At 38.6% G+C, this 25,670-nt stretch overlaps 1 protein-coding gene across 1 annotated transcript; it reads right to left on the bottom strand.

The window, feature by feature from the left end:
• Positions 1 to 647: 647 nt before the first annotated feature.
• plg (plasminogen) lies at positions 648 to 14,110 on the bottom strand. Its single transcript, XM_032584461.1, has 19 exons — positions 13,998 to 14,110; positions 11,849 to 11,984; positions 11,663 to 11,769; positions 11,195 to 11,309; positions 10,962 to 11,101; positions 9,895 to 10,015; positions 9,669 to 9,787; positions 8,661 to 8,823; positions 8,083 to 8,207; positions 7,778 to 7,937; positions 6,568 to 6,719; positions 6,343 to 6,491; positions 5,556 to 5,649; positions 4,778 to 4,892; positions 3,496 to 3,570; positions 3,260 to 3,400; positions 3,061 to 3,167; positions 2,210 to 2,355; positions 648 to 1,022 (listed from the first exon to the last, which is right to left on the bottom strand). The coding sequence occupies exons 1-19, from the start codon at positions 14,044 to 14,046 to the stop codon at positions 846 to 848; spliced, it is 2,391 nt and encodes a 796-aa protein (XP_032440352.1). The 5' UTR covers positions 14,047 to 14,110; the 3' UTR covers positions 648 to 845.
• Between the last annotated feature and the right edge of the window lie 11,560 nt (positions 14,111 to 25,670).

Raw genomic sequence — 25,670 nt, 5'->3', positions numbered from 1 at the left:
GCACACCCGGCATAATTTTTAAGTTTATTGAAAATTATTCATGCATTTCGATTTTTTTTTTCTTTACAAGTAAAAATATTGCTTTTATATATAATCTAGTACTAAAAGCAGACTTCTGTTGAAACCAGAACATTTTATTACAATCTCAGCTGTTCTGCAGAAGCTTTAAGGACTTTTGGAGGATTTCAGTCAAACAGCATCATGAAGACAGAGGAACAGCAGAATAAATTCTTTGCAGAACAAATTTTCACATTTGTTAAGTTATCTTAACTTAACTTATCTTAAGTTATATTAAACAGGATCTGCAATAATTTAAACATCAATTTTCCCCCAAAATGCAGCAAAATAAAACGTGTTTGGAGCCACAAATATTCAATTCAGCTCAAACCATTATTAACCTAAGGGAAATTAAATGTTGTAACTCAATCATTTTCAAAGAGTTGTTGTAGATGCTGATGGCTGTGAGAAAAAAGGACCATGAAAAGAAATTTTTCTTAATTTTCTTGATTCTATCAAGAATCCGTCTCTGCAAAACATAATCACTTTGACATGAAAAATGTCAGTTTATTAATGCTATAATATAAAGCATTTTAAAATGTTTTATATGATATGATATATAAAGCATCTAAAAGAATAAAATAAAGGGATGTTTGGAACCAAAACCAGTGTAATTTATTTTTTCAATCAATTCAAAAAGCATAGAAGAATTTTCATCAATAAACCTTTAATCACATATAGGTTCCAGGTTTCTTCTAAATAACACAATTTAATCCTGTTACATAAAACACTCATATAAACCCAAAACCAGGAAGGTGTGTATCCTGTTTTTGACCTCCGGTCACATTTCATGCTGGGACATTTGAGTTGGCCTTTATTGTCTGGTCGATCCAGTCCACAAACTTGGACACGCGAGCGTAGACTCCAGGTTTCATGGCGTTGGCGCATCCCAAACCCCATGATGTCACACCCTGCAGGACGTACTTATTCTGTTCATAACACACCAGAGGACCTCCACTGTCACCCTGTTGGAACAAAAAGCCACACACATGTTGACGTTATATTTTAGTTTGCTGAATTTGGAAATTCTTGTATAAGCCGGAGGGTTTTCAGGGATTTTTTTTTTCTTTTTGGAAATGGGAGTGAAAAGCAGGAGCTATTACAATACCGCCACCTTGTGGTTGATTTGTTAGTAGCTTGTTAAAGGGAAGAAAGAGATAGAAACAATAGCTGCAAATATTGTTTCAAAACTATAACATTTTAGAATTAGATCATGCAAAGATAAATACGATGGCATATTAGGGACGTTGTAGATGGAAAAAAAGAGAATTTCTGCCAAAATATTCCAAAATGTTTCAGATTAATCTCAGAAATATTCTAGAAAAAAATAGCTCCAAAAGTCAGCTCAGAAAGTCAAAAGTATGAAGAGAATTTTTTTCTACAAGGTTTCTGATTCATCTCAAACTTTCTCAAGTCAAAGTTTATTAATGTAGCACATTTAGAACAACCTCAGCTGAGGAAAGCACTGCACAGCAATCACAATATCACAGGTGATAAACAATAAAACAAAAATAAAATTAAGTTTGGTTAAAAAAAAAGAGATGATTATAAAGTTGGCCGAAAATATGAAAAACTAGTAATATGAATAAAAGCAAAGATGCTTAATTTCAGCTGCAGCAATTTAAAAAAAAAAAAAAAAAAATTCTAAAAATGTTCTTGTTTTTTCTAGATTTTTTTGGTAAAAATGTACTCCCCCCCCTTTTTTTGTTTTTCTATCTACAGTTTCCTCGTCGTAAGAAACTGACCAAAAAATCAGCCACTATTTCAAATACATCACAATAGACCCTGAAACAACAACATTCCTGTCCTTGATGAGTTTATACTTCATTCTTAAAGGAACAGTAAGTAGGTAGATAAACAAATTATTACACCATCTCTCCAACATTAAACAATATAATCGATCTGTATAAATTATGAATACTTAGAAAACTAATAAATGATTCTTGAATTAATTCACCTTTAGAGTTATCAATTAACTTCCAATTTTCTATCTGGTGAATTATGACGTTATTGGTGAATTATGACGTCATTAGTGAATTATGACGTTATTGGTGAATTATGACGTTATTAGTGAATTATGACGTTATTGGTGAATTATGACGTTATTGGTGAATTATGACGTTATTGGTGAATTATGACAAGCTTTCTGCACCTGGCAGCTGTCGACTCCTCCATCAATGTTTCCGGCACACATCTCGTGTTCCCTAACTCTTCCGTTCAGGTAAGATGGCTGATTGCATTTCTTGTTCTCGATCACAGGGAATCCAGCTTCCTTCAGCGTACCCGCACCTCCTGTACCTGCAACACACATTCATCCCAAAAGACATTCCCAACAGTTTTTAAAGCTGCAGTATGTAACTTTAATTTTAAAAATATACGTTTTTTTACATATTTGTTGTTGAAACGGTAAAATATGAGGCTGTGAAAAGATCTCCTCCATTTCTTTCCTGATATGCTATTACTGTCTGAAGAAATACACCGCTTCCACTGAAAAACAACCAATCAAAGGCTGGAGGAGAGTCTTAGCGCAGTCAATCAACCTCGTGAACGTGCTGTTGAATGTGCTAATGATGGAGAAACAACTCAGTGGCCATGCTAACTAGCCTTAGCATTCACAGTAAGACCTGTTAACAGGGAGAAACTGTAGCACTAGCAAAAAGGACATGATTGACTGCATTAAGACCCGCCCCCGCTCTCTGATTGGTGGTTCTAGCCAGCCCTGGGAGAACCCAGAGGAGGTCTCAACAATATGTAAAAAACATTATTAAAGCTTATTATTGTAGCTTTACTGCAGCTTTTGAAATGTGATGTTGTGCATTTTTTATACTATCCCGATGTATTAAAGTCTTGATTTATTTTGCTTTTTTCACGCTGTGAGTATTTCAATCACGGAAGTTTTGGCCTGATTTATTTTTTTGTTTTTACCCATTTGCTGAGAAAGTTCTCAACATTTGGATCTTAGTTGGCACGTTTTTTTTAAACTCAAGGCATTTTGTGACGTACCTTGCGTCTCACCCCAACCAGTGACGTAACACTCTGTTCCACTGGGAACAATGTAGTCCTTTTCAGGCAGACAAGCAGGAAGCACTTTGTCATTTATAACAGCTGGGCTGAAAACACAAAAGTGTGTAGTTATGGGATTACATAATCAACTTAACACCATGCTGCGCTGGGACACGATCATGATCAGACTTTTACCAACCTCTGCAGTTTGAGCAGAGCAATGTCCGCTCCATTGGGTCCCAGCACCAGTTTCTCCAGCTGCCGTATTTGTTTGGATGATTCTGTAGCTGTTTCCCTGTGGATTCCCAGGACTACCTGGTAGGCTGAGGGCCGTTTGGACCTGCAACCGCAGAGCAAGTCCAGGCAAACCAGCCATCCAGTGTTATTTTAATTACAGGATTTGTTTTACAAGCTGTAAAGTTTCTGTTGTCTGACCTTTCCAGGCAGTGTGCAGCAGTGAGGACCCACTGTGGGTGAATCAGAGTCCCACCACAAAAATGGATTCCTGAGCTGATAATAGAAAAGACCATGAATTAAGTAAAGGTGTTGCAAAATTTACATTTAGCACATTTTTGTACTTGCATTTGGGCCTCAACTGCTTCTAAAAAAAAGCCCAAGCGCTTGAAAAACACAGCCAGTTTTTGGCAATGAGTTAATGTTTTGTTTCAAAAGCCTTCAGACTGTTACAAGCCCAGCCGAGCCTAACCCTGTTACCTAGCAACCCAAGCATTGTTCCAGCACGTTTAGTCAGGTGGTTTAACCAAATCCGCTGTGTTTTGTGTTGATTTATCATCCAGAAACCACTTGCTGCATTCTTATTGGATGTGCAGGAGGCTCCACTTCTGTTTTTCAAAGATGTAGATTTGAATAATTGCGCATCTGTTTGCAGCCATTTTCACATGTAGTGTAAACATTGAGTTTGGGGGCAGATTTAAAGAGACAGCTCATTCTGAAAGGAGCCAAAAACAGGCAGAACTGACCAGATTAAAACCTAATTACACAAGGGTCCATTCACACCAAAGTGTATAGTCCACTTTAATCCCACTCCAGTTATTTTATCTTGAAAGTTCAGTTTGTTTGGGGAGGTGTGAATGCATAGTTGAACTCTGATTCTAACCAAAAAAGTGAACTCTGGTCCATCTACAAGCCCAGGTCTCAGTTTGGTTAAGTGAACTCTGGTGCGGTTTGAATGCAGATGTGAAAGCCAAGCGGAATGGAGTCCAATTCAAAAGCAGGAAGCAGACTATAGCACAGGGCATTCTGGGTAAATACAATCAAAACAAACATGCTATTTCAGCGCTAGCAGAAGAACAGGGTCGTGGTATTTTACCAAATCCAAAAGAGAAATTCTACAGCCACTAAGATCTAACTCTACTTCATTTTGTGAAGAATGAACTTGTGCTCAGTGTTTTCATCAGAAATTTTGTGGCATTTCCTTCAGTGACTCTTGGTGCAGCGCCGCCACAGGTGAGGAGGGGAACAGGTTTGTTAATTAGTTTGGATCATTTGACACAGTGCAGAGTGATAGAGAACTACAGCAGCTGAAAATGTGACAAATTTTGCAACTTTGGTCCCAATCGGACTGACAGGTGTGAAGACACCCAAAGACTGTCTTGTGCAAAAAGTGTAATGAATAATAACTAATTTAAAGTTGAAAATCTTGTGTTTTGGTTCCATTATCATTGTTGACATTTTCAGGATGGTTTTTCATGCTCACCTGGTTCGGAGGCTGATTTGCCAGGGCCATGAATGAGGTTTGGACACGCAGCCACCAACAATTCGACCAAAACAGCGCTTCGGCCTGTTTACCGGCGTCCCACATTCCATTCCAGCTACAAAGACAGTTCACAGTCCATAAGTTTTATAATGACAGAGAAAATTGTTTCTTTTTAAAACTTCAATGATAAAGATTTAGTCCATGGTTGGTTTCCAGGATTTATTCCTTTGATTGACAGCTTTCACCGGCAATGGTGTCTGCAAACCGATACTCTGGTTGTACCTTCAGATCACTACTAAATCTAAGATGAAGAAAGGCCCACTTGGACTTTATGTCCTAATCTTCCTAGGGTTAGGACATAACACTTTTACAAATTGTGGAGTACTTATTACTTTAGACAAATATTCTGTTTTACTATTTTAATATTGAAGCAAGACATAGAGAAACTCCTGTTAGTTTACTTAGCAACCCAGAACAAGAATCAACATGGAGAATCAACATTTAGCCTTATGCTGTACAAATCTAGAACTCACTTTTAGGCACCAAAAGTGATTTTGGTGCCTCATTATTTATTGTTATTTATTGTTTCAGAACACTCCAGCTTTTTGTTTTTTTAGTGGGTGACAAATCAGCAGCTAGAATCAGGACCAGAGGAGAATTTGATTTGATTAGGTATTATCTAGAAGATTTGTTTTGAATAAAGTGGTAAACAAAACTGTAAAGGTTTTTCTATTGTGTACTGACCAACCAATCCAGGTATAAATTAACATTTACACACCACAATCAGGGATCTGGCAGTGATCCCACTTCTTGTTCCTGTCAGTGGTGTAGCACCACGGTCCGTTCACATCGTTGTCTGGGTTTCTGCAGCTCTGGTCGAGATTTATGGAGACAATGAGGGCTCCTTTAATACACAATTCTATGACGGAATATTAGAGCCACGCAAAGAGAAACTAAAAACTAAAAGTAGGGGAATAAAGTTGAAAAGTTACAAGAATAAAGTCGTACAAGAATAAAATGCAAACAATTTGAGATTAAAGTAGTAATAATACGAGAATAAACTTGCATGAGAACAAAGTCATAATATTACGAAAATATAACCATACAAAAATTAAGTCAAAATACAGAAAGAAATTTGGACTTATAAGAATAAAGTCTAAATAATTTTAGAATAAAGTCGAAATAATATGAGAAAAAAGGTCATATTTCAGGAATAAAGTCAATATTATGAGAATAAAGTCATAATATTACTAGACCAAAATCAATATAATATGAGAAAAAAGTCATAATAATAGTAATATGACTTTGTTCTCATAATAACAGGACTTTGTTCTTGTATTATTTCAACATATTCTCATAATGAGTTTATTCTTGTAATTTTATTTATTGTACAATTCAATTAATGTACAAATATTTGAACTTCTTAACATTCTCTTACATTATTAGCATGAAGCAAAAGGAATTTTAATAGATTTTATGTGAAAAAACAGTAAAAAGTGGTGCATAGTTGTCAATAAATATGCATAATACAAATAAAAACATGAAAGAACTCTAAAGATGCTTACATTTCCCTCCAGACCTTTATCAGGGTGGCTGGTTGGCGTGAAGCTGTTGTGTTGGTGCGGGCTCTGAGCGCTCCACGCCTGGCAAGTCACGCCCACCAGCGTTATGGAGGTCGGGCCTCTGTACGTCACTCCATTTCCAATCTTACAGTCTGAAACGACCGAAAACAGTCAACAAATCAAGGAGTAAAACCACGACAAGGATGGTGTAAAAAGACAAAGATGCACCTGTCTGAGCCGGAGTTGGGCTCGGCGCTCCTACGGGTTTGGGGGAGCATTTTTCGATGTTGCAGTATTCCCAGCGGACTGCGGGGTCGGTGGTGTAACACCACGGCGCTCGGTCTCCGTCAGGGTTCCTGCACAGATTCCTCTTCAAGTCCCTGAAAGACAAAAACTTCACGCTTTATGAACAATCAATCAAGTTTGTTTGTAAAGCACATTTAATCAACAATGTTTCACATCATAGAAACACAAAGTCATAAAAGACCCGTAGCAAACTTTACGGTTTCAAATTCATCAATACAAACCAAATATATTGTTCCGTGTTTCATTTATTATGGTTCAAAAGAAACTCAACACATGAGTTTTTAGTGTGAATCTAAAGGAAATCTAATGTAATCAGGTACTGTTTTATTCTGATTATCGGTTAAAACTGATGACCTTGCATAAAAAAATAAAACTTAAACCCACTTTATTCATATTGGCACACCCGTTTGTAAAATAAAGTCATTAAATCTCACAAAATCTAGACTAAGCAGAACATTACAGTACAATAATCAGTAGGGAGAAAATCCCATCTAAATAATTGTTTAAAAAAAATCACTGGAGTCACAATTATTAACAATTTATACACAGCAGATGCAACATAAAACATTTAAATTATGTTTTAAGTAGATCAAAGTTTTAGATTTTAAATAAACACTTATTTCCAAATCAGTTTTTTACAAAAACTCATCATCTGCCCACTATGTTTGTTTTATTAACATGTCGCATTTTTTTGTTACGGTAAAGAGTAAAAATAAATAAATAAATATTATTTACTATTCATTAACTTTTTTTAAAACTTTTTTTAAAATTAAAAATAAACATTTTTGTGGCCTGCAAGTTATTTCAACTTTTTGAAATGTTGCATTTTGGTGATTGAGGGTCATTTGGACTATTTGGTGTTTTCTGTTGACAAAAGAGGCTTAAACAAAACCTGTTAGCATCAGTACAAAAAGGTTTGACATAGTTAGTTTTAGTAAAGTATTATTTCTTATGTGCATATTTAAAAATGTTCAGTGTGAGATTATGCTGCTCTATTTAAAAGGCTTTTCAGATTTCTGTTGAGTGTGGAGGCAGTTAATATAAAGTAAAAATGAAGAAATATGTAAATCAATATATTTCATAAAATGTATGTATTATTTACCATCATTAAACCTGATCAGTTAATACTCACGCTGAAGGGAAACTCTCTGGAGTTTTGCTGTGTTTTTGAGGAGTTTGTGAACTCCACCACTGGCATTTTTTCCCACTGATCGTCTGTGATGTTATTCCCCGGTAGCTGCTTCCGTTCCCGTCGTAACAGTCGTCTCCTTCTGGAGGAACCACGCCTTCAGCTGCACAGAGAAACCATCCATTTTCACAATATTCGGCCTTTCTTTTCTTGCGACAACTCTAAATGTTTCCTGTGCCCAGCTACAGTAGTGGATTTTGATTCTAGGAGTTACATTTAAGTGAGAAATGTTTTGTTTTTTGTTGTACCTGGATCTGGAGCGTCTCCGCAGCGAGGCACGCTGCAGTACTCCCAGCGAGTTTCAGAGTCGGTGGTGTAGCACCAGGGCCTCCTTTCGTTGTCAGGATTACGACAGTAATTATTGTCTAAACCTCTGAAAAAGAAGAACGCAGACAAAGCAATTATTAATGTTATTAATCAATTAAGCACAGAGAAGTCCAGGCAGCACAGGTGAGCATTCAGGCACCTGTAGCACTGATCACGATGCTGGACAAAGACATGTGACACGATACTGACAGGGAGCAGGAACACAAGTGGGATTAAATACACAAGGGGAAACGAGGGACAGCTGATCTGTCTGTGTAGACAGTACAACACGGAGACAGAACTGAACTCAGAAACCTAAATAAACACATAAAAATCAAATCCTCACACAATCATCTCGTGATCACAAATAAACTTTGTTTTCTCGAGATGAACTTCAATCATCTGGATAAAGTACATGTGGAAAATGTCTGCTCTCTGCTTCCGTAATGAGCATTAATCAATCCCACTAATATTTCTGAACCGATTAACATCGCTGTATTTAAAAAGCCTTGGTCCTCACTTGCAGGGGTAGTTTTCAGGTGTGCGGTTGTGTTTGTGGGGCGTCTGAGCCGACCAGCTCTGGCAGGTTTTACCCGTCTCCGTGACGGAGATCGTCCCTCGGTACGCTTGACCCTCGCCGGTGATGCAGGTCGTCTGCGGGACGATGGTGGGAGGCTCCGATGCTAAAAATAAAAAACCAGCAGAGCTCAGGGACAAGTAAAGGAAAACGCCTTTCAAAGTTGTTCATACACCTGAAACAAACACCTGAAACATACAAACTACTATGTATCATTTTTAAAGATTTTATGTGAAAGACCAATGAAAGTTGAGTTTGTGAAGCGGAAGGAAAAATGCTGCATTATTTTTATTTATGGATACATCACATTTGTTCAATGGAGTATAAGGACCAGACTAAGAAAAAGATTTAATTACGAGAATAAAGTCCTAAAATTCAGAGAATAAAGTTGCAGCATTTCGAGAATAAACTCATAATATTAGGAGAATAAAGTCAAAATAATACCAGAATAAATTATGAAAAGTAAAGGTCATATGTTGTGAGAATTACTTAGTGCACAAACATGCACTATGAGAATAAAGCTGAAAAAAATATGAGAATAAAGTCATAATATTTTAAGAATGAAATTGTAATTTAATAAAGCTCTAATTTTTACTCAATTTTATTACTTGATTTAATTTTTTTTATTTTCTTAGCTTCACAATAACACTCCGTCAGATATTAGGGCTAAGAAATAAAAATTACTTGTAAAATATTTTGAATGCCATGCATCATTTTCCTTTCCGTTTATTTCTCAGTCACCCAAGTTTATGTGTTTAATCTCCCACATAAACTTCCAACAATGTGAAAAAGTACAAGGCTAGTGCTTCCTCATGGTAAAGTGTAATAAATAAAAAAAGACTTAAAGATTGTGTTCTGAAATTGAGATAATAGTTGAGATCCATATCTGTGTGAACATCTGCACAAAACTGGGAAGAGTCGGAGCAAATAAAGAGAAATGTTTGGACTCACTGCAGCGAGGAATGGAGCAGAAATCCCAGCGTTTGGACGGGCTGGTGGTGAAGCACCACGGCCGCGGATCTCCATCTGGGTTTCTGCAGTAGTTCTCCTCCAGGTACTTCTCTGGAAGACTACAACAAGATTTATTTTATCCCCTAAATCACATGTATTTGGGACTAAACTAATTAAACATGGTTACAAATAAAACATGTGTATACATATTTCAGTTTGGTCTTACGTTGAAGGGTTGTAGCCGTGATTCTGAGGTTTCTGGGAGTCCCAGCGCTGGCAGGTGAAGCCATTTTCAGTGGTGGAGGTTTTTCCTCTGTAGTTCTCACCGCTGCAGACAATGCAGTCCTCTGCAAACGAGTCAGAAGGTTGACATTTTATAAACCAGTCAAATATTCTCCTTTACTCATCACTTATTATATTTTCATTCCACCTCAACTTTAGAAATGATTATGCTCTTGCTTAACTTTGAAGTCGCTGATAATGCTAAATAGATTCTGACATGTTTGGTGCCTGAGTTTTTTCTCACACACAACAGTAGCCATCATTCAAAAGGTATGAAAAACTGTTCATGTGGAAAAATAACCAGATGGAGTTACAGATCTGACACCCACTAAAGAAGTTAGGAGCATTATGAAACAACAGAAAAACCAAAAGAGAGACCCTGAATTGCAATAATGGTGAAAACTTTGATTTCTAAAATTGTCCTCTTTGGGTTTTTAACAGATTTCTGCCTTCAGATATTTAAAGAAATGTGTTGTTTTCCAGTAATGTATAGAAATTCAAGCTGTTACCTAAAAACTGCCAAATTGGAAAATAAATTTGCTTTGTGGAAATGTGCTAAGAAGAAAAAACATGTTTTCGCTGCAATTATTATTATTATTATTTTTTTTGCTCTAGGATGAATGTTTCTCAGCTTTATCGAAATTGGTTTATTTAAAAAAAACTTTTTTTTCATCACCGGATGTTGCTACACAAACCAAGAAGAAGAAAATGACAGGAAGTAGTTAGAGGCTCATGTCGGGTTTTTAATTGCGTTTCTTATTTAATGGAAACACCGGAATTGCGAAATTATGGGTTTTTTGACATTAGCAAAATGCTAGCTGAGTTTCCATTGACAATAAAATTGCACAATTTTGAACGCACATATTTTGAAAAAACTCTTGTTTTCCTGTAAAAAAAATTTCAACACATAATATACACAAAAGTTTTGCAAACAAAACTCTGTGTGTAATGAAAACACAGACTCCTCACGTATGATAAGGATTAGATTATCTTTTTTAACGTTAACCCTACCAGTGCAGCTGGAGACATTGCAATGCTCCCAGCGGGTGTCTGGGTCAGTGGTGTAACACCAGGGTCCCTGGGAGTCCGAATCAGGATTTCTGCAGAAGTTTGAGTCCAGGTCATTGAGGGGATGAGTCTGTGGAGAGAAACTTCAGGAGACACAAAAATGGAGCTGTTAGAAAAAAGATATCAAATGATAAAATTCCATAAGTGGAATAAATCTGGTGTCTGTGAATAGATACTTGGGTCTGTGTGGAAGTTTTGCATCCCATCTTTGACACAGTTTTCCTGTTTTTGTTCTGTCTTTGGTTCCTCTGTAATCTGCTCCGTTTCCATTGATACACTCCAGGAGGTATTCTAGACGAAAGTAGTGACTGAATCATGCAACTGGTACTGAACAGAATCATGTATCTGGTACCAAACAGAATCAGGCTTCTGGACCAAACAGAATCATGCATCTGGTACCAAACAGAATCATGCATCTGGTACCAAACAGAATCAAGCATCTGGTACCGAACAGAATCATGCTTCTGGACCAAACAGTGATGTTTGAGTCCACAAATCAAGAGCAAAGTGTTTCGTTTGTCATTGATCGCTGCTGTTTGCAGACATGGTTCAAACGCCACTGCTGTTGCACCACAGAGCAAACATTAACATACGATCAGTGTAATAAGTGGGAAACATCTTTAGTAAAACAAAAAGCAGCTTACTCTTCTTTTCATATAAAGCGGAGCTCTGTCTGCGCAGAACAAGCTCCGTCTTTGAATTTGCTGCTGCCGTCCAACATTCCTGGTCCTTCTCCACATAAGCAAAAGCTCTGGAAGATAAAGACGGATCAAACTGTAAATTTACTGCAGAGACTGGAGAAGACGGGAGTTTTTTAGGGGACGGCTTACTTGCAAGTGAAGGACGTTTCAGCTTCGCATTTGGCTGCACATTCGGCTACGTTGTTTACCATGTACTGTCTTTTGTTCAGAGAGAGAACCCACGCGCCTTCAGTTTTGGAGTAACCATCTACTTCTGTTCCACCAACTGCAAGAAAAAATAAAAATGTTATACATTAATGATCTTATCCTTCAACTTTTGTTAAACAGAAGTACACATTTTCAGGTAGAAAATTTATTGTTACGTCTTTTGAAGTGAATGAACTGAAAGAAGTAATGACAATAAACGACCAAAAAGTGCCTATTTAATCCTACTCTGTATATGTATTTAATGCAATATATACTACTTACATGAAAAAATGACCTAAAATAACAACAAAACTGTTTGCTGGACACCAAAGAGTCTTTCAATTTAAAAAAAATGAAATATTCTAGCTAAACTGGGATGTTTGAGACAATTTATGAACTGTTTTATCTAAATTTGTTTGCAGGAATCAAGTCCATGGCCTAGAGGACCCCTCGTTATGTAAGAAAATGTGATGGCAAGTTTAGTCATACAAAGATTTCTAAATGTTCAGGGTTTCATTAAACACATTTTAAATAATAAATAACAAATGTTCTCATTTTTATAACCACTCAGACACTTCCTAATACTTCTAAAAAGGAAATGTGAAGATGTTTTCTGAATCACATTTCTCCAGAATTTTACAGATTTTTGTCTGTGTCTCTTTTTTTGTCACACTTAAAATCTTCAGCTCTGCATAAAGTTGAATGATTTAAACAATCAGTGAGCAAAATGTCCCACTCCAGGTTACAAAACAAATTTTAAACTCACAAGAAAAACTATTTATGCAAAAAATAAACAAAACTTTCATCATACAGGCGCAAAACATTTAAAAGAGCAGTCTGATTTTCTTCATGCTCCTCATAAGATACATTTTTTAAAGAAATATCTGCTGCTTTCCTGCTAGCATGCTAGCACTTCCAAGACTGCTAGCTAAAAAAAGATAATAATAATAATAATAATAATAATAATAATAATAATAATAATAATAATAATAATAATAAACATAATAATAGATTTAGTATTTTAATAAAACGGGATTAGATTAAGTTAACTAATCACATTTATCCAAATTACATTAAGTTTTTCATTCACTGTAATCTCTTTTTTTGTTATTTGTTTAAGCTAGTAGCATTTAGCTACACTGACCAGTTAGCTTATCATAGAACTCAATGTTAATGATTTTTAGTTCCATTAAATAATCTGTTAACTGCATAAAAATAATCTGATTTCAGGTATGGTAAACCATCAACTCTTTTGTTTCACACATCATGAAAAAAAAACATCTAGTCTTTTCTAAACGTTTTTTTAATTTTTTCTACAAGATGGGCAGAAGATTAGTTTTAATTTAAAGATAGTTTCTGAGACATAAGTTGTCTAACTGCACTTGTTACTCTAATGTTCATTGGTTTAAAATGCTTAGTGTTTAATTATTTCACAGAAAATGGTGTTACTAGAAAAACAAGAAGCCTAAAAGCTGCATTGCTCTGGAACATGGAAGATTTAATACAAATTAAAGTCATTATTTTCTTCCTACTAACAAAAGTTGAGTTGTATGAAAGCCTAAAATGGGTTTTTATACAAAAGAAAAAGCTACGTACAACATGATCCTCTATTTTCTGCTTGAGTAATCCGATCAAATGTCTCGTCTTTGATTTATTTGAAAGCTAATCAGCGATTTAAAATCCTCCTGAAAAGGCTTTGAGGAAAAAAATGTATTGCACAGAGGTTTTATTCACACCATACTTCCTGAGTACTAAAAGGACAAGGACAGAAAGATACACAGGACTGGAACAAAACAGCTGCAAACTGCGATAAATACATAAGAATGTGACCATTTAATTTGAATTTTTATTTGATTTAGCAGGTTAGATGTCAGATTCGATGAATGGAATACATCCAATGAAAAGCACTTTGCTAAAAGGAGAACTTGGTAACTGTATGTCAGCAGTAGCTTTATATATCACATTTTTGATCATTTAAACAAAACGAAAAAAAGCAAACCAGAAGTATTTGATCCAATCCTGTTAGTGTGAAATCAGTTTTAAACCATCTTATTACGTCTTGGTTGAAGGAATCAACATTTTTGTTTCTTACCAGAGCAGATGAAGCCTCCAATGAGAAGAGCTGCCTTGCATAAGTCCATGTTGAGGATTCAGACTAGCAGCTCATCATCCGCTCAACCAGACGCCCCTTCTGATGTATAATTACGGTCCGTATAGCTTATAGCTCAGCTGGGAGGAGAAATAGGACGGCTCAGTTATTCGTCAATCATTGACGAGGACAGCAAAGAGCAAAAGGTCAGAATCCTTGTTTATGGTAGATTTTTGGACCAGATCAACAGTCCAACACCCCAATGTGAAGGTATTTCATTCACAAAGAGTCACTTTCTGTGTTCTGGTAAAGAAGAGCGGTCGGTCTGAAACAAAATTATTTTAAACCTTCCATGTTAGGTTTTAAAAATCTGGCTCCTGGACTTTGATTTCATCTACAAATTCTGGTCTGATTTTACTTTAAGCACAGATAAAACAACAAATGTTTGCTGTTATTTGTTTCCTTCTTTGATTACTCTTGTATTCTTCTTTTCTTTTTGGTGAACATATGAATTTGACTCAAACACTAATGTCCGTTTTTGAATGTTCAGAGGACAAAACTGCAGATTTGCTGATGTGAACCAGATGAAACAGGATCAATATCGACTGTTAATCTTCAGCTAAGAGAGATCAGTGTCCTTCTTTGCAAACAAGTCATTTCAAAACAACCTACTTTCAGTACAACGGGAACATCCAGAGTTTGGTTTTCAGAGGACAGAAATAAGTTTTAAAAACTCTGCACAAAGTTTAGACGGTATTATTGATCTCGGTGCAACATTTCAAATCCAATCCAGTCCAATTAAATCCACATTTCATCAATCTTTTAACCAACAATAGAATGAAATCTTCTGAATGTCACAGCAATATTAGGTAAAGTTGGGTCTTTCCCGTGATTGATTTTTGATTTTCTCTGCATTGATCCAAAGATTTTACAAACTTTTCCTAATCAGGATGAGAATGTTGTGAAAAAGATAAAGAAAAGCATCAAGGCCTTGATGGTGAGATCAAGGTCTCAACATCAAGCTGGATCTTCGAATGCCAGATTTGCATTTCTCAAAGAGAAACTCAAAGTTCTTTGTAAAAAGTTGAGAGAATATTTTAAATCCTTTCTTGACTTCTTTAAATGGAAAATGAGACGATGGGTGAGAATCTGACAGGCAGTCGGATTGAGAAGGAACGTTTTACTTTTCTGAATTTTTAGATTTTTTTTAATTGGATTTTTTTTTTCATGTTTTCTAATTTAGAGGTTTTGAACGTTTTTCTTTTTCCTGGCCATTTATTTATTAAAAAAACTAAAAATAATAATAATAAAATAAAATAAAAATCTGACTTTAATCTTCCGAGATCAAAAGTGAAAGTTTTGAGGGGAAAAAAGTCAGAATTCTGAAATTAAAGTCAAAATTGTGAAATTAAAATCAGAAGTGTGAGAAAAAAAAGAACTGAGATTAAAATCTGAATTATGAAGGAAAGAGGGCCAGAATTCTGAGATTAAGATAAAGTCAGAATTTTTAGAAAAAAGTGTTTTTTTTTCCAATGTAACTAATCCTCTTCCATATGTAAAGTAATATAAATATCCTGAATATAATTTGTCTTATTTCTTATTATCCTCTTTCAAGCTATCAAAGAGTTAGAGAAATTTAAATAAAAGTCACACTTTACATTCTTATAAAATTTCTTCTAGTCTGTGTATTAACGATGTGTATTGATTGATTGATTGATTGATTGATTGATTGATTGATCTCTTTTCAATCACAGCCATTCCTCCAAAGCAGTTCCCACTCCTGGCCTCTAGAGGGTGCTGTTGGTCGGCAGCAACCTTGAGGCGCTTCGCTCCCTGAATGAAAGCCTGGAGTCTCTCCACCTTCACCCTGAGCCGAGAGCGGGAGAGAGAGGCATGAATAATGCAGAGAGAAAACACTTCACAGCATCAGCGTGTGAAAAGAAAGTGACAACAAACACCGCCGAAGTCGAAAAATGTGGTGTCAAGGATGGGAAGTGAAACGGTTCTGATGATGTGTTGATTTCTGCTCAGAAGGTCGCAGCGCTGAGCGGGAACCACAAAGCCTCAGAGTGGGAGTGGGTGGGCCCAAGGATCTGCACCACAAAGCTAAATCAGGTGCTGCCTTTACTTTTGTTCATCCTTATTTTAAAGGTTTAGCCATTTTATAGGAATTAAAGTCTGAGTTTTATTTAAAATTCAAACACATTTTTGTTTTTGTTCAGTTGCAACCTGAAAGAAAAACCTGTACAAGTATCAGAGAGGCGGGAGAATAAAGAGAACCGCAGAAAGTTGCAAATGTAATCACAGGACACGCTGTTGCAGCTTTAGCTTGTTAAACAACCTTCAGCGCATTAAAGAGTGAAAACCTGCAGAAGTGTTTGGGTTAAACTAACATTAAGAGAAAAACATAATGTCAACAATATCAAAATGGCTTAAAGGTTCATCTGTGTCCACATAAAACATATTAAAGAAAAGAGAATTTAATTCCAAAATCAATAATAAAGCTTAAATATTTTGTCACATTACAATCATAGACGATGTGTTTTAATAGATCAGCACAATGATGTTAAAGTGAAAGGAAAATGATGTTTAATGTATAAAATTCAATAAAAATTCAGCTTTTTGGCATTAATTTATAAAAATCACTTTTTTTGCTGAGACTATTTTAATGAAACTTTGTCAATTTTTCTTTGCAAAATATCTCAAGTTCAGTCGCATGAGACGAAAAACAAACAAACAGAAGCTGTAAAGTTTTACCATACATCTCAGATGTATACACATCAGGTCTGGACTTTGACTGGGCCATTCTGGCACATGAATATACTTTGATATCAACTGTTGCACCAATATGGTTCTACATTGAAGAACATTTTGAGGTGCCTCAACTTAGAAAGGAAGTTTCACCTGCTGTCTTGAAAATGCAAGTCAATAAAATTAGAAACTTGTTTTGGTTTTATTCAGAAATTAAAGTTAATTAAGTTGATTTAAAAGGAGGTATGTTGTCTCAAGATAGTTTTTTGTCGTTCTTATAATACATTGATCTTTATTTATAATTTTAACCAAATAATCATTTCACATTAGGCAGGAAAATTGTCCTCACTGACACATTTCTGTAACATTTTCAATCACATTATCAAGAAAAAATAACTACTTAATTAATGTTGGACGATTTAAAATTCTTGGTTGAACAAAATATCTGATCTAATAATTAATTGTATTAACCTTTACACTGAATTCTGCTCAGAAATATTTGATCAGGGCTTAAATAGTGTGAGAAAATGTTTTTCTCATTAAAATGAATATTTGTCACCATGTAACACATCCGCCTCCCTCGTGGTGCAACAAAAGATGCAAAAACCCGCCGCTAAGCATCCTGGGAAATGTTCCCACTCCCGCCTTTTTCTTCTGTGTTTTTTTTAAAGTTCTCGACTCTTGGAGAAACACAATTTACTGCTTTCACAAACAAATTTAAGTTCAATACCTAAAACTTGTCAAATTTCTTTGATTTAAAGAGCAGATTCAGTAGACGTGGCTCAAAGATTTTACACTTTTACTATTTTCTTTCCTTTCCTCACTTATTTGGAAAGAAAATAACTATAAAAATGTTAAAATATATATTTTAAACTAAATCTCTTGAATCGACCTTTAACCTTCCCTCTTTTTTTTAAATTGTTGCCCAGATCGTCTAATAAAAACTCATGTTTTCTTCAGGAAAGTTTCAGGTCTCAGCCATTGTTTTGCTAACAAATTATCCATCAGTCAAGTTGAAGGTCAGTCTCTTCCAGAACAATGCTAGATCCAGCAGACCGAGGGAGAGGTGTGGGCTCTGCAGCCTCCAAGGTTTCAGCTCAATCAATATCCGACTGTCAGACCTCAATTTAGGAACGCCGCCCTCTCCTTAAAAAATAAAAGACGGGCTTCTTCCTGCAGCTGCAGCCCAGGGTTGCTTCTTTCTTTTGAACTGTGGAACTAAACAATGACAACAAAACATACCAAATACACTTTCTTACTCTTAAATTTTCTGTTTCTTTTAAATTCATTTCATTAGCTGCTTCGTAGGTTGTTGTAAGTAAGCATGAGTATCTTACAACAACTGTGCAAAACTGGTAAACTGAGATGTAAAGCATCTTAAAGTTAAAAAGATAACAGAACTTTATCTTCTTGAGTATTTCATGATTTTCTATATTATAGTCTGGAAATGGCTCTTTGGCTCTTCCACAATAGATCTTAATAACTTTGACTAAAAACTAAAATTAACCAGTTCATGTTTTTAAATACAGATATAGTAACAAATGCAGGTTTTTAAAATTTTTTTACTGCAATATTTGCTCTTAATTCACAGTAAAAGTCACAGTAACATTTCTAGAACATATTAGTTTGGAATAAAATCCGAAATCCGTCCTCTTTTATGTTTATCTTTATTTTAAATTCTAAAAATTGAAATAAAGCACTGTGTTTTAAAAAATGGCAAGAAATGTACTAAAGTGATCCGTCTAAAATGACATTTTAGATGCAGAATCAAAAAGAGAAACAGAATTCAGTTTCTATGCTAATATAACCTGGAACAAACTTCTAGAAAACTGAAAAACAGTCGAAACACTGATTTCCTTTAAGTCACCTTTTAAGAGCTGCTTTTGATTAATAATAACGGGAAAATATATTAATTCCAGCTTTAATTGCAACTTTCTTTACTTTTCTTTATTTTGTTACTGTAATCTCATGTTTTTGTTTGTTTATTGCGTTATGTTTTTATCCTGTAAAGTGATTTTTGTGACCTTATGGCTGAAATGTGTTATACAAATAAACTTGACTTTACTACAAGACTTCAAAATAATGTTTAGAAAAGATGATAATGTTGAATACTCCTCCATGGGCTGCCACCTTATCGTGGTGGAGGGGTTTGAGTGTCCCAATGATCCTAGGAGCTATGCTGTCTGGGGCTTCATGCCCCTGGTAGGGTCACCCAAGGCAGACAGGTCCTAGGTGAGGGACCAGACAAAGAGCAGCCCAAAGACCCCAATGATGAAGGAAAACTTTGGACTTGGTGTTCCCTCGCCCGGACGCGGGTCACCGGGGCCCCACTCTGGAGCCAGGCCTGGAGGGGGGGCACGATGGCGAGCGTCTGGTGGCCGGGCTTTTACCCATGGAGCCCGGCCGGGCTCAGCCCGAAGAGGAAACATGGGCCCCCCCTCCCATGGGCCCACCACCCGTGGGAGGGGCCAAAGGGGTCGGGTGCAGTGTGGGATGGGTGGCAGCAGAGGGAGGGGACCCTGGCGGTCCGATCCTCGGTTGCAGAAACTGGCTCTTGGGACGTGGAATGTCACCTCTCTGGTGGGGAAGGAGCCGGAGCTAGTGCGTGAGGTCGAGAGGTTCCGGCTAGAAATAGTCGGTCTCACCTCGACGCACGGCTCTGGTTCTGGAACCAGTCTCCTTGAGAGGGGCTGGACATACTTCCACTCTGGAGTTGCCCAAGGTGAGAGGCGTCGGGCAGGAGTGGGCATACTTGTTGCTCCCCATCTCGGCGCCTGTACGTTGGGGTTTACCCCGGTGAACGAGAGGGTAGCATCCCTCCGCCTACGGGTGGGGGGACGGGTTCTGACTGTCGTTTGTGCTTACGGGCCGAACGACAGTTCAGATTACCCACCCTTTTTGGAGTCCTTAGAGGGGGTACTGGAGAGTGCTCCTCCTGGGGACTCCCTTGTTCTGCTGGGGGACTTCAACGCTCACGTGGGCAATGACAGTGAGACCTGGAGGGGCGTGGTTGGGAGGAACGGCCCGCCCGACCTGAACTCGAGCGGTGTTCTGTTGCTGGACTTCTGTGCTCGCCATGGATTGTCCATAACGAACACCATGTTCAAGCATAAGGGTGTCCATATGTGCACTTGGCACCAGGACACCCTAGGCCGCAGTTCGATGATCGACTTTGTCATCGTTTCATCGGATCTGCGGCCGTATGTCTTGGACACTCGGGTGAAGAGAGGTGCGGAGCTGTCCACTGACCACTACCTGGTGGTGAGTTGGCTCCGGTGGTGGGGGCGAAAGCCGGTCAGACCTGGCAGGCCCAAACGTGTTGTGAGGGTCTGCTGGGAACGTCTGGCGGAATCCCCTGTGAGACGGAGCTTTAACTCCCATCTCCGGCAAAACTTCGAACACGTCCCGGGGGAGGTGGGGGACATGGAGTCTGAGTGGACCGTGTTCCGTGCCTCCATTGTCGAGGCGGCCGATCGGAGCTGTGGCCGCAAGGTTGTCGGTGCCTGTCGCGGCGGCAACCCTCGAACCCGCTGGTGGACACCTTCGGTGAGGGATGCCGTCAGGCTGAAGAAGGAGTCCTATCGGGCCTTTTTGGCCTGTGGGACTCCGGAAGCAGCTGATGGGTACCGGCGGGCGAAGCGGCATGCGGCTCGGGCGGTTGCTGAGGCAAAAACCCGGGCGTGGGAGGAGTTTGGAGAGGCCATGGAGAAAGACTTCCGTACGGCTTCGAGGCGATTCTGGTCCACCATCCGGCGTCTCAGGGGGGGGAAGCGGTGCAGCACCAACACTGTTTATAGTGGGGATGGTGTGCTGCTGACCTCTACTCGGGACGTTGTGGGCCGGTGGGCAGAGTACTTCGAAGACCTCCTCAATCCCACCAACATGCCTTCCACTGAGGAAGCGGAGCCTGGGGACTCTGGGTTGGGCTCTCCAATCTCTGGGGACGAGGTCGCCGAGGTGGTTAAAAAGCTCCTCGGTGGCAGGGCCCCGGGGGTGGATGAGATCCGCCCGGAGTTTCTTAAGGCTCTGGATGTTGTAGGGTTGTGTTGGTTGACGCGACTCTGCAATGTCGCATGGACATCGGGGGCAGTTCCCCTGGATTGGCAGACTGGGGTGGTGGTCCCCCTGTTCAAAAAGGGGGACCGGAGGGTGTGCTCCAATTATAGAGGGGTCACACTCTTAAGCCTCCCTGGCAAGGTCTATTCAGGGGTCCTGGAGAGGAGGGTCCGTCGGATAGTCGAACCTCGGATTCAGGAAGAGCAGTGTGGTTTTCGTCCTGGTCGTGGAACGCTGGACCAGCTCTACACCCTCGGCAGGGTCCTGGAGGGTGCATGGGAGTTCGCCCAACCAGTCTACATGTGTTTTGTGGACCTGGAGAAGGCGTTCGACCGTGTCCCTCGGGGAGCCCTGTGGGGGGTTCTCCGGGAGTATGGGGTACCGGGCCCTTTGATACGGGCTGTCAGGTCCCTGTATGACCGGTGTCAGAGTCTGGTCCGCATTGCCGGCAGTAAGTCGGGCTCGTTTCCGGTGAGAGTTGGACTCCGCCAGGGCTGCCCTTTGTCACCGATTCTGTTCATCACTTTCATGGACAGAATTTCTAGGCGCAGCCAAGGTGTTGAGGGGATCCGATTTGGTGGCCTTAGGATCTCATCTCTGCTTTTTGCAGACGATGTGGTCCTTTTGGCTTCATCAGATCGTGATCTGCAGCTCTCGCTGGAGCGGTTCGCAGCCGAGTGTGACGCGGCCGGGATGAGGATCAGTGCCTCCAAATCCGAGGCCATGGTCTTGAGCCGGAAAAGGGTAGAGTGCCTTCTCCGGGTCAGGGGGGGTGTCCTGCCCCAAGTGGAGGAGTTTAAGTATCTCGGGATCTTGTTCACGAATGGGGGAAGAAGGGAGCGGGAGATCGACAGGCGGATTGGCGCAGCGTCTGCTGTCAAGCGGGCGCTGTACCGGTCCGTCGTGGTGAAGAGAGAGCTGAGCCAAAAAGCGAAGCTCTCGATTTACCGGTCGATCTACGTTCCCACCCTCATCTATGGTCATGAGCTTTGGGTCATGACCGAAAGAACGAGATCGCGGATACAAGCGGCCGAAATGGGTTTTCTCCGTAGGGTGGCTGGGCTCTCCCTTAGAGATAGGGTGAGAAGCTCAGTCATCCGGGAGGGACTCAGAGTAGAGCCGCTGCTCCTTCACATCGAGAGGAGCCAGTTGAGGTGGCTCGGGCATCTGGTCAGGATGCCTCCTAGACGCCTCCCTGGTGAGGTGTTCCGGGCACGTCCCACCGGGAGGAGGCCCCGGGGAAGACCCAGGACACGCTGGAGGGACTATGTCTCTCGGCTGGCCTGGGAACGCCTCGGGATTCCCCCGGAGGAGCTAGAAGAAGTGGCTGGGGAGAGGGAAGTCTGGGCCTCCCTTCTGAAGCTGCTACCCCCGCGACCCGACCTCGGATAAGCGGAAGAAGATGGATGGATGGATGGATGGATGGATGGATAATGTTGAATAAAAACAGAATTAAACTGTTGGACCGACATGAAAACACTGCATGTCACTCTGAAAACACCATAACCACCATAAAACATTACGGTGGCAGCATCATGCTGTGGGGACAGGGAAGCTCAAAGCTGATTGGAAAATGGACGGAGGATGATACTGGAACAAAATAATACCAGTTAGAAGCTGTAAAAGACTTTATACTGGGCAGAAGTTCAGCTTCCTACTGGACTAAATAAACAACCAGACTACACTGAAAAACAGAACAGGTGATCCAACTTGAATATATTCAATTAATTGGGCACAAGTCATCAAATGAGGCTTATCCAAGCTAATTTATTTAGTTTATTGTCAAGTTAAACAAACATAAATAAAGTAAGTTTGACAAACTTCAATTATTTGTGACCAAATAAGTTGGAGCTCCATTTACTTTTTTCAGTGTAATTGCAGTGAATGTCAGGAAGGCTGAAGACAAATACAGACCATTTTGATGTTTCTTCATAAAATAAAATTTCTTCCATTTCATAATTATGTGGCACCTTAAGGTGAGCTACCATTTAAAATTCCTATAAAATATATTTAAGTTTATGGTTTTAATAAGACAGATTAACAATATAATAAACCTCCTGTACCAGTTTGTGTTACTAACATGAACACAACAACAAATCTTCCCTCCTAAAACAGTTTTATTTTTTGGAGTTAGGTGTTAAATAAGCTGCTACATTAGCTAAAATCTGTAATAATTCTCAAACTTTTACTATTGCAATCAGTGTTTTAGATTCCTAATATTTCTAAGAATAAACTCAGGGATTTTAGGAAACCATTGCGGTCTGGTTAATTAAACTGATTTGAATGTAAAAACATCTCTTAGGGATCAGGATAAAAGCTGTTTGTGTGTTTAGTGTTGCCACCTGTAAGACATTTTCTTGACGTTTCCAGAGTCCAGATGAATTGAATTTCTTTTCTCTTTATGGAAGAAATGTGTAATCAAAGGTGTGAAGAAGATTAAATTACATTTTCCTCTTTTCTAAAGCTGGATAACATCATAAATGAGAGCAAACGTTAAATTAATACATCCTATTCTACAAACGGTTATCCTGATGCGGGTGCATAATTGTTTTTTTTCCTCCCGACGGACCGTCCTTATCAAGACCAACGAACATATCATGGCCATTTTGTATTATGGACCAGGAAAAAAAAAAAAAAAAACTAATTTATTGCTCTTTCAAAACATGAGCGCTTTGTGAGACTTCAGTGACAACCTCGTCGGACGGAAGGCCCCGGAAAACAGACGCAGAATGATGTTTTTTTCAGACATTGTTCCTTAAATTGAGTGCATTTTTACTTTGATTAAAGCATTGCTAAAGCGACTTGCCCTTGACTGGACTCATTATGTGGCAATGCGGTTTTGAAAGATGTGTGATTAAACACTGCTCGCCTCTCAAACTCCAAACAGTGACGGTATTTTTCGCTCTGCGTGCCTTGGGGAGTTCACAGAGGTTTTGCACGTGAGCGAGAGAAACAGTAAAGACGTAGCTTAGCATGTCCGCCTTCGACGTTTGGCTAAAGACCTGAAAGGGACGGATAAAAATGTTCAGCACAAACAGCTTCATCATATCAAACTCATCAGATTGGAGAGAGGCGTTTGAGGAAACTGAGCATCTTTGTCCATGTTAGTTGGTTCTGCAAAAGTATTTGAGAGAAAGAAAAATGAGGAAATTGCTTTAAAAAAAAAGATTGTTGGATGTTTTTCACTGAAATGCACTGCTCAAAAAAATAAAGGGAACACTTAAACAGGTGTTTAACACTTAAAGTGTTCCCTTTATTTTTTTGAGCAGTATACTTGCAGTGCAAGTATTTACATTTATTATTTCTTTTGTTTTTGCTTAGGATTTGCATCTATGGAATCCCGTAGAATAATTTTCTCCATTTTATTCAAACATGTCTTAGAGAATAATACATAAAACCAAATTGTGAGAATGAAGGCTTGATCAATTCTGTGACAACACAAACTGAATTACCTTAAAAAAGACCTGCAGCCATTGGAGCAGGAAGTATCATGTTAAAAGGCAGTTGTTTCTTCCCACAGTCGCCAGGTTCTTGCTCAAGATGAACCTTTCATTTTATAAACACAAAATCTTACCAAGTACTTTTGGTTTAGATTCTAATTAAAATATCTTTGTTTACTTGAAATAAGAACAAAATAACTTACAAATAAGCCCCGAATTGTTTTCAGTCAATAATTCCTTAATATTAATGAAAAAGTATAATTTAAATTTTGAGATGGGAAAAATGACTTGTTATAAGTAAAATTATCTAACAATAGAACAAGAGGTTTTTCACCGACATTAAGATATTATTGACTACAAACAAGATATTATTTCTTGTCTTATTTCAAGTGTATTAAAATATTTGCACTAGACCCAAATTACTTGGTAATATTTAGTATTTTTGCTGTATGTGGTAAAAATAAAATATTCCCCATTAAATTGAACAAATTATAAAATGTTCTTAACCAACACATCACACACTACGTTTTTCTTCAGGAATCATTAAGGTCTTGAAGACGCTTCACTTTTGTTTGCTGTAGTTATCCTCCCTAACGTTAGGGGTCGCCACTGACTAAATGCATTCTAGAGACAAACTATGGCTGCTGTACTGACGTTTTTGCAGGCATGTGACCATAAAAAATATCCCTAAAATCTCGTAATATAAGATTAATTTCGTGGAAAAAAAAGTAATGAACATGTTTTGTATCGCTCACAAACCTAAGGACGCATAATAGTAACATTACTAACAGAGCGGTGTGTTGTCGTTTTTACTATGATTTATTTTAAATCTATCGCTGTTTTTTGGCCAGCTTGCATCTTAGTGTCTCATATGAAGTTATTTCAGGAGGAGCACAATGCGTCTCCATGTGGCGGGCCGTGGACGCCGCGCTGCGCTGCGCGCATCGGGTCCAGTGCCCAGCTGTCTCCGGCTCAGCCGTTACTGTAAGGGAATACCCGCCGTCAGCGCTCTGACCCACTCCATCAATCTCTCACTATCTGACAGAAACTATGCCCACCTGTTCTCCCACAGTCAGCCCGCAGAGACCACACTTCCAGCCGCTCCACGCCTCATGTTAGGGCTGAAGGAGGCCAGTCTGCTGCTTTAACACTCATTTAATAATACCTACAAAAATACACTTTATTCTTTACTTAAAATACTGCTAATATCTAGGTTTATTAAAAATATTAGCAAGTATTTTTGTGTAGTTTATAGCCAGATATCTTAGTACACTTAAAATAAGACAAAACTAACTTTCAAATAACTTTTCAGCCAGAAATAGATCTTGTTTTGAGTCAATAGTTCCTTAATATCAATGAAAAAAACTTTCCAAGTTAAATAAACTGCCAGCGGAACAAAATATTTTTCCCAAATTATAACTTATAATAT

The sequence above is a fragment of the Xiphophorus hellerii genome, chromosome 15 (genome assembly GCF_003331165.1).
Source record: "Xiphophorus hellerii strain 12219 chromosome 15, Xiphophorus_hellerii-4.1, whole genome shotgun sequence".
NCBI classification, from domain to species: domain Eukaryota; kingdom Metazoa; phylum Chordata; class Actinopteri; order Cyprinodontiformes; family Poeciliidae; genus Xiphophorus; species Xiphophorus hellerii.
Note: the sequence above shows the minus strand (reverse complement) of the source record. Positions and strands in the feature narration are given on the sequence as shown.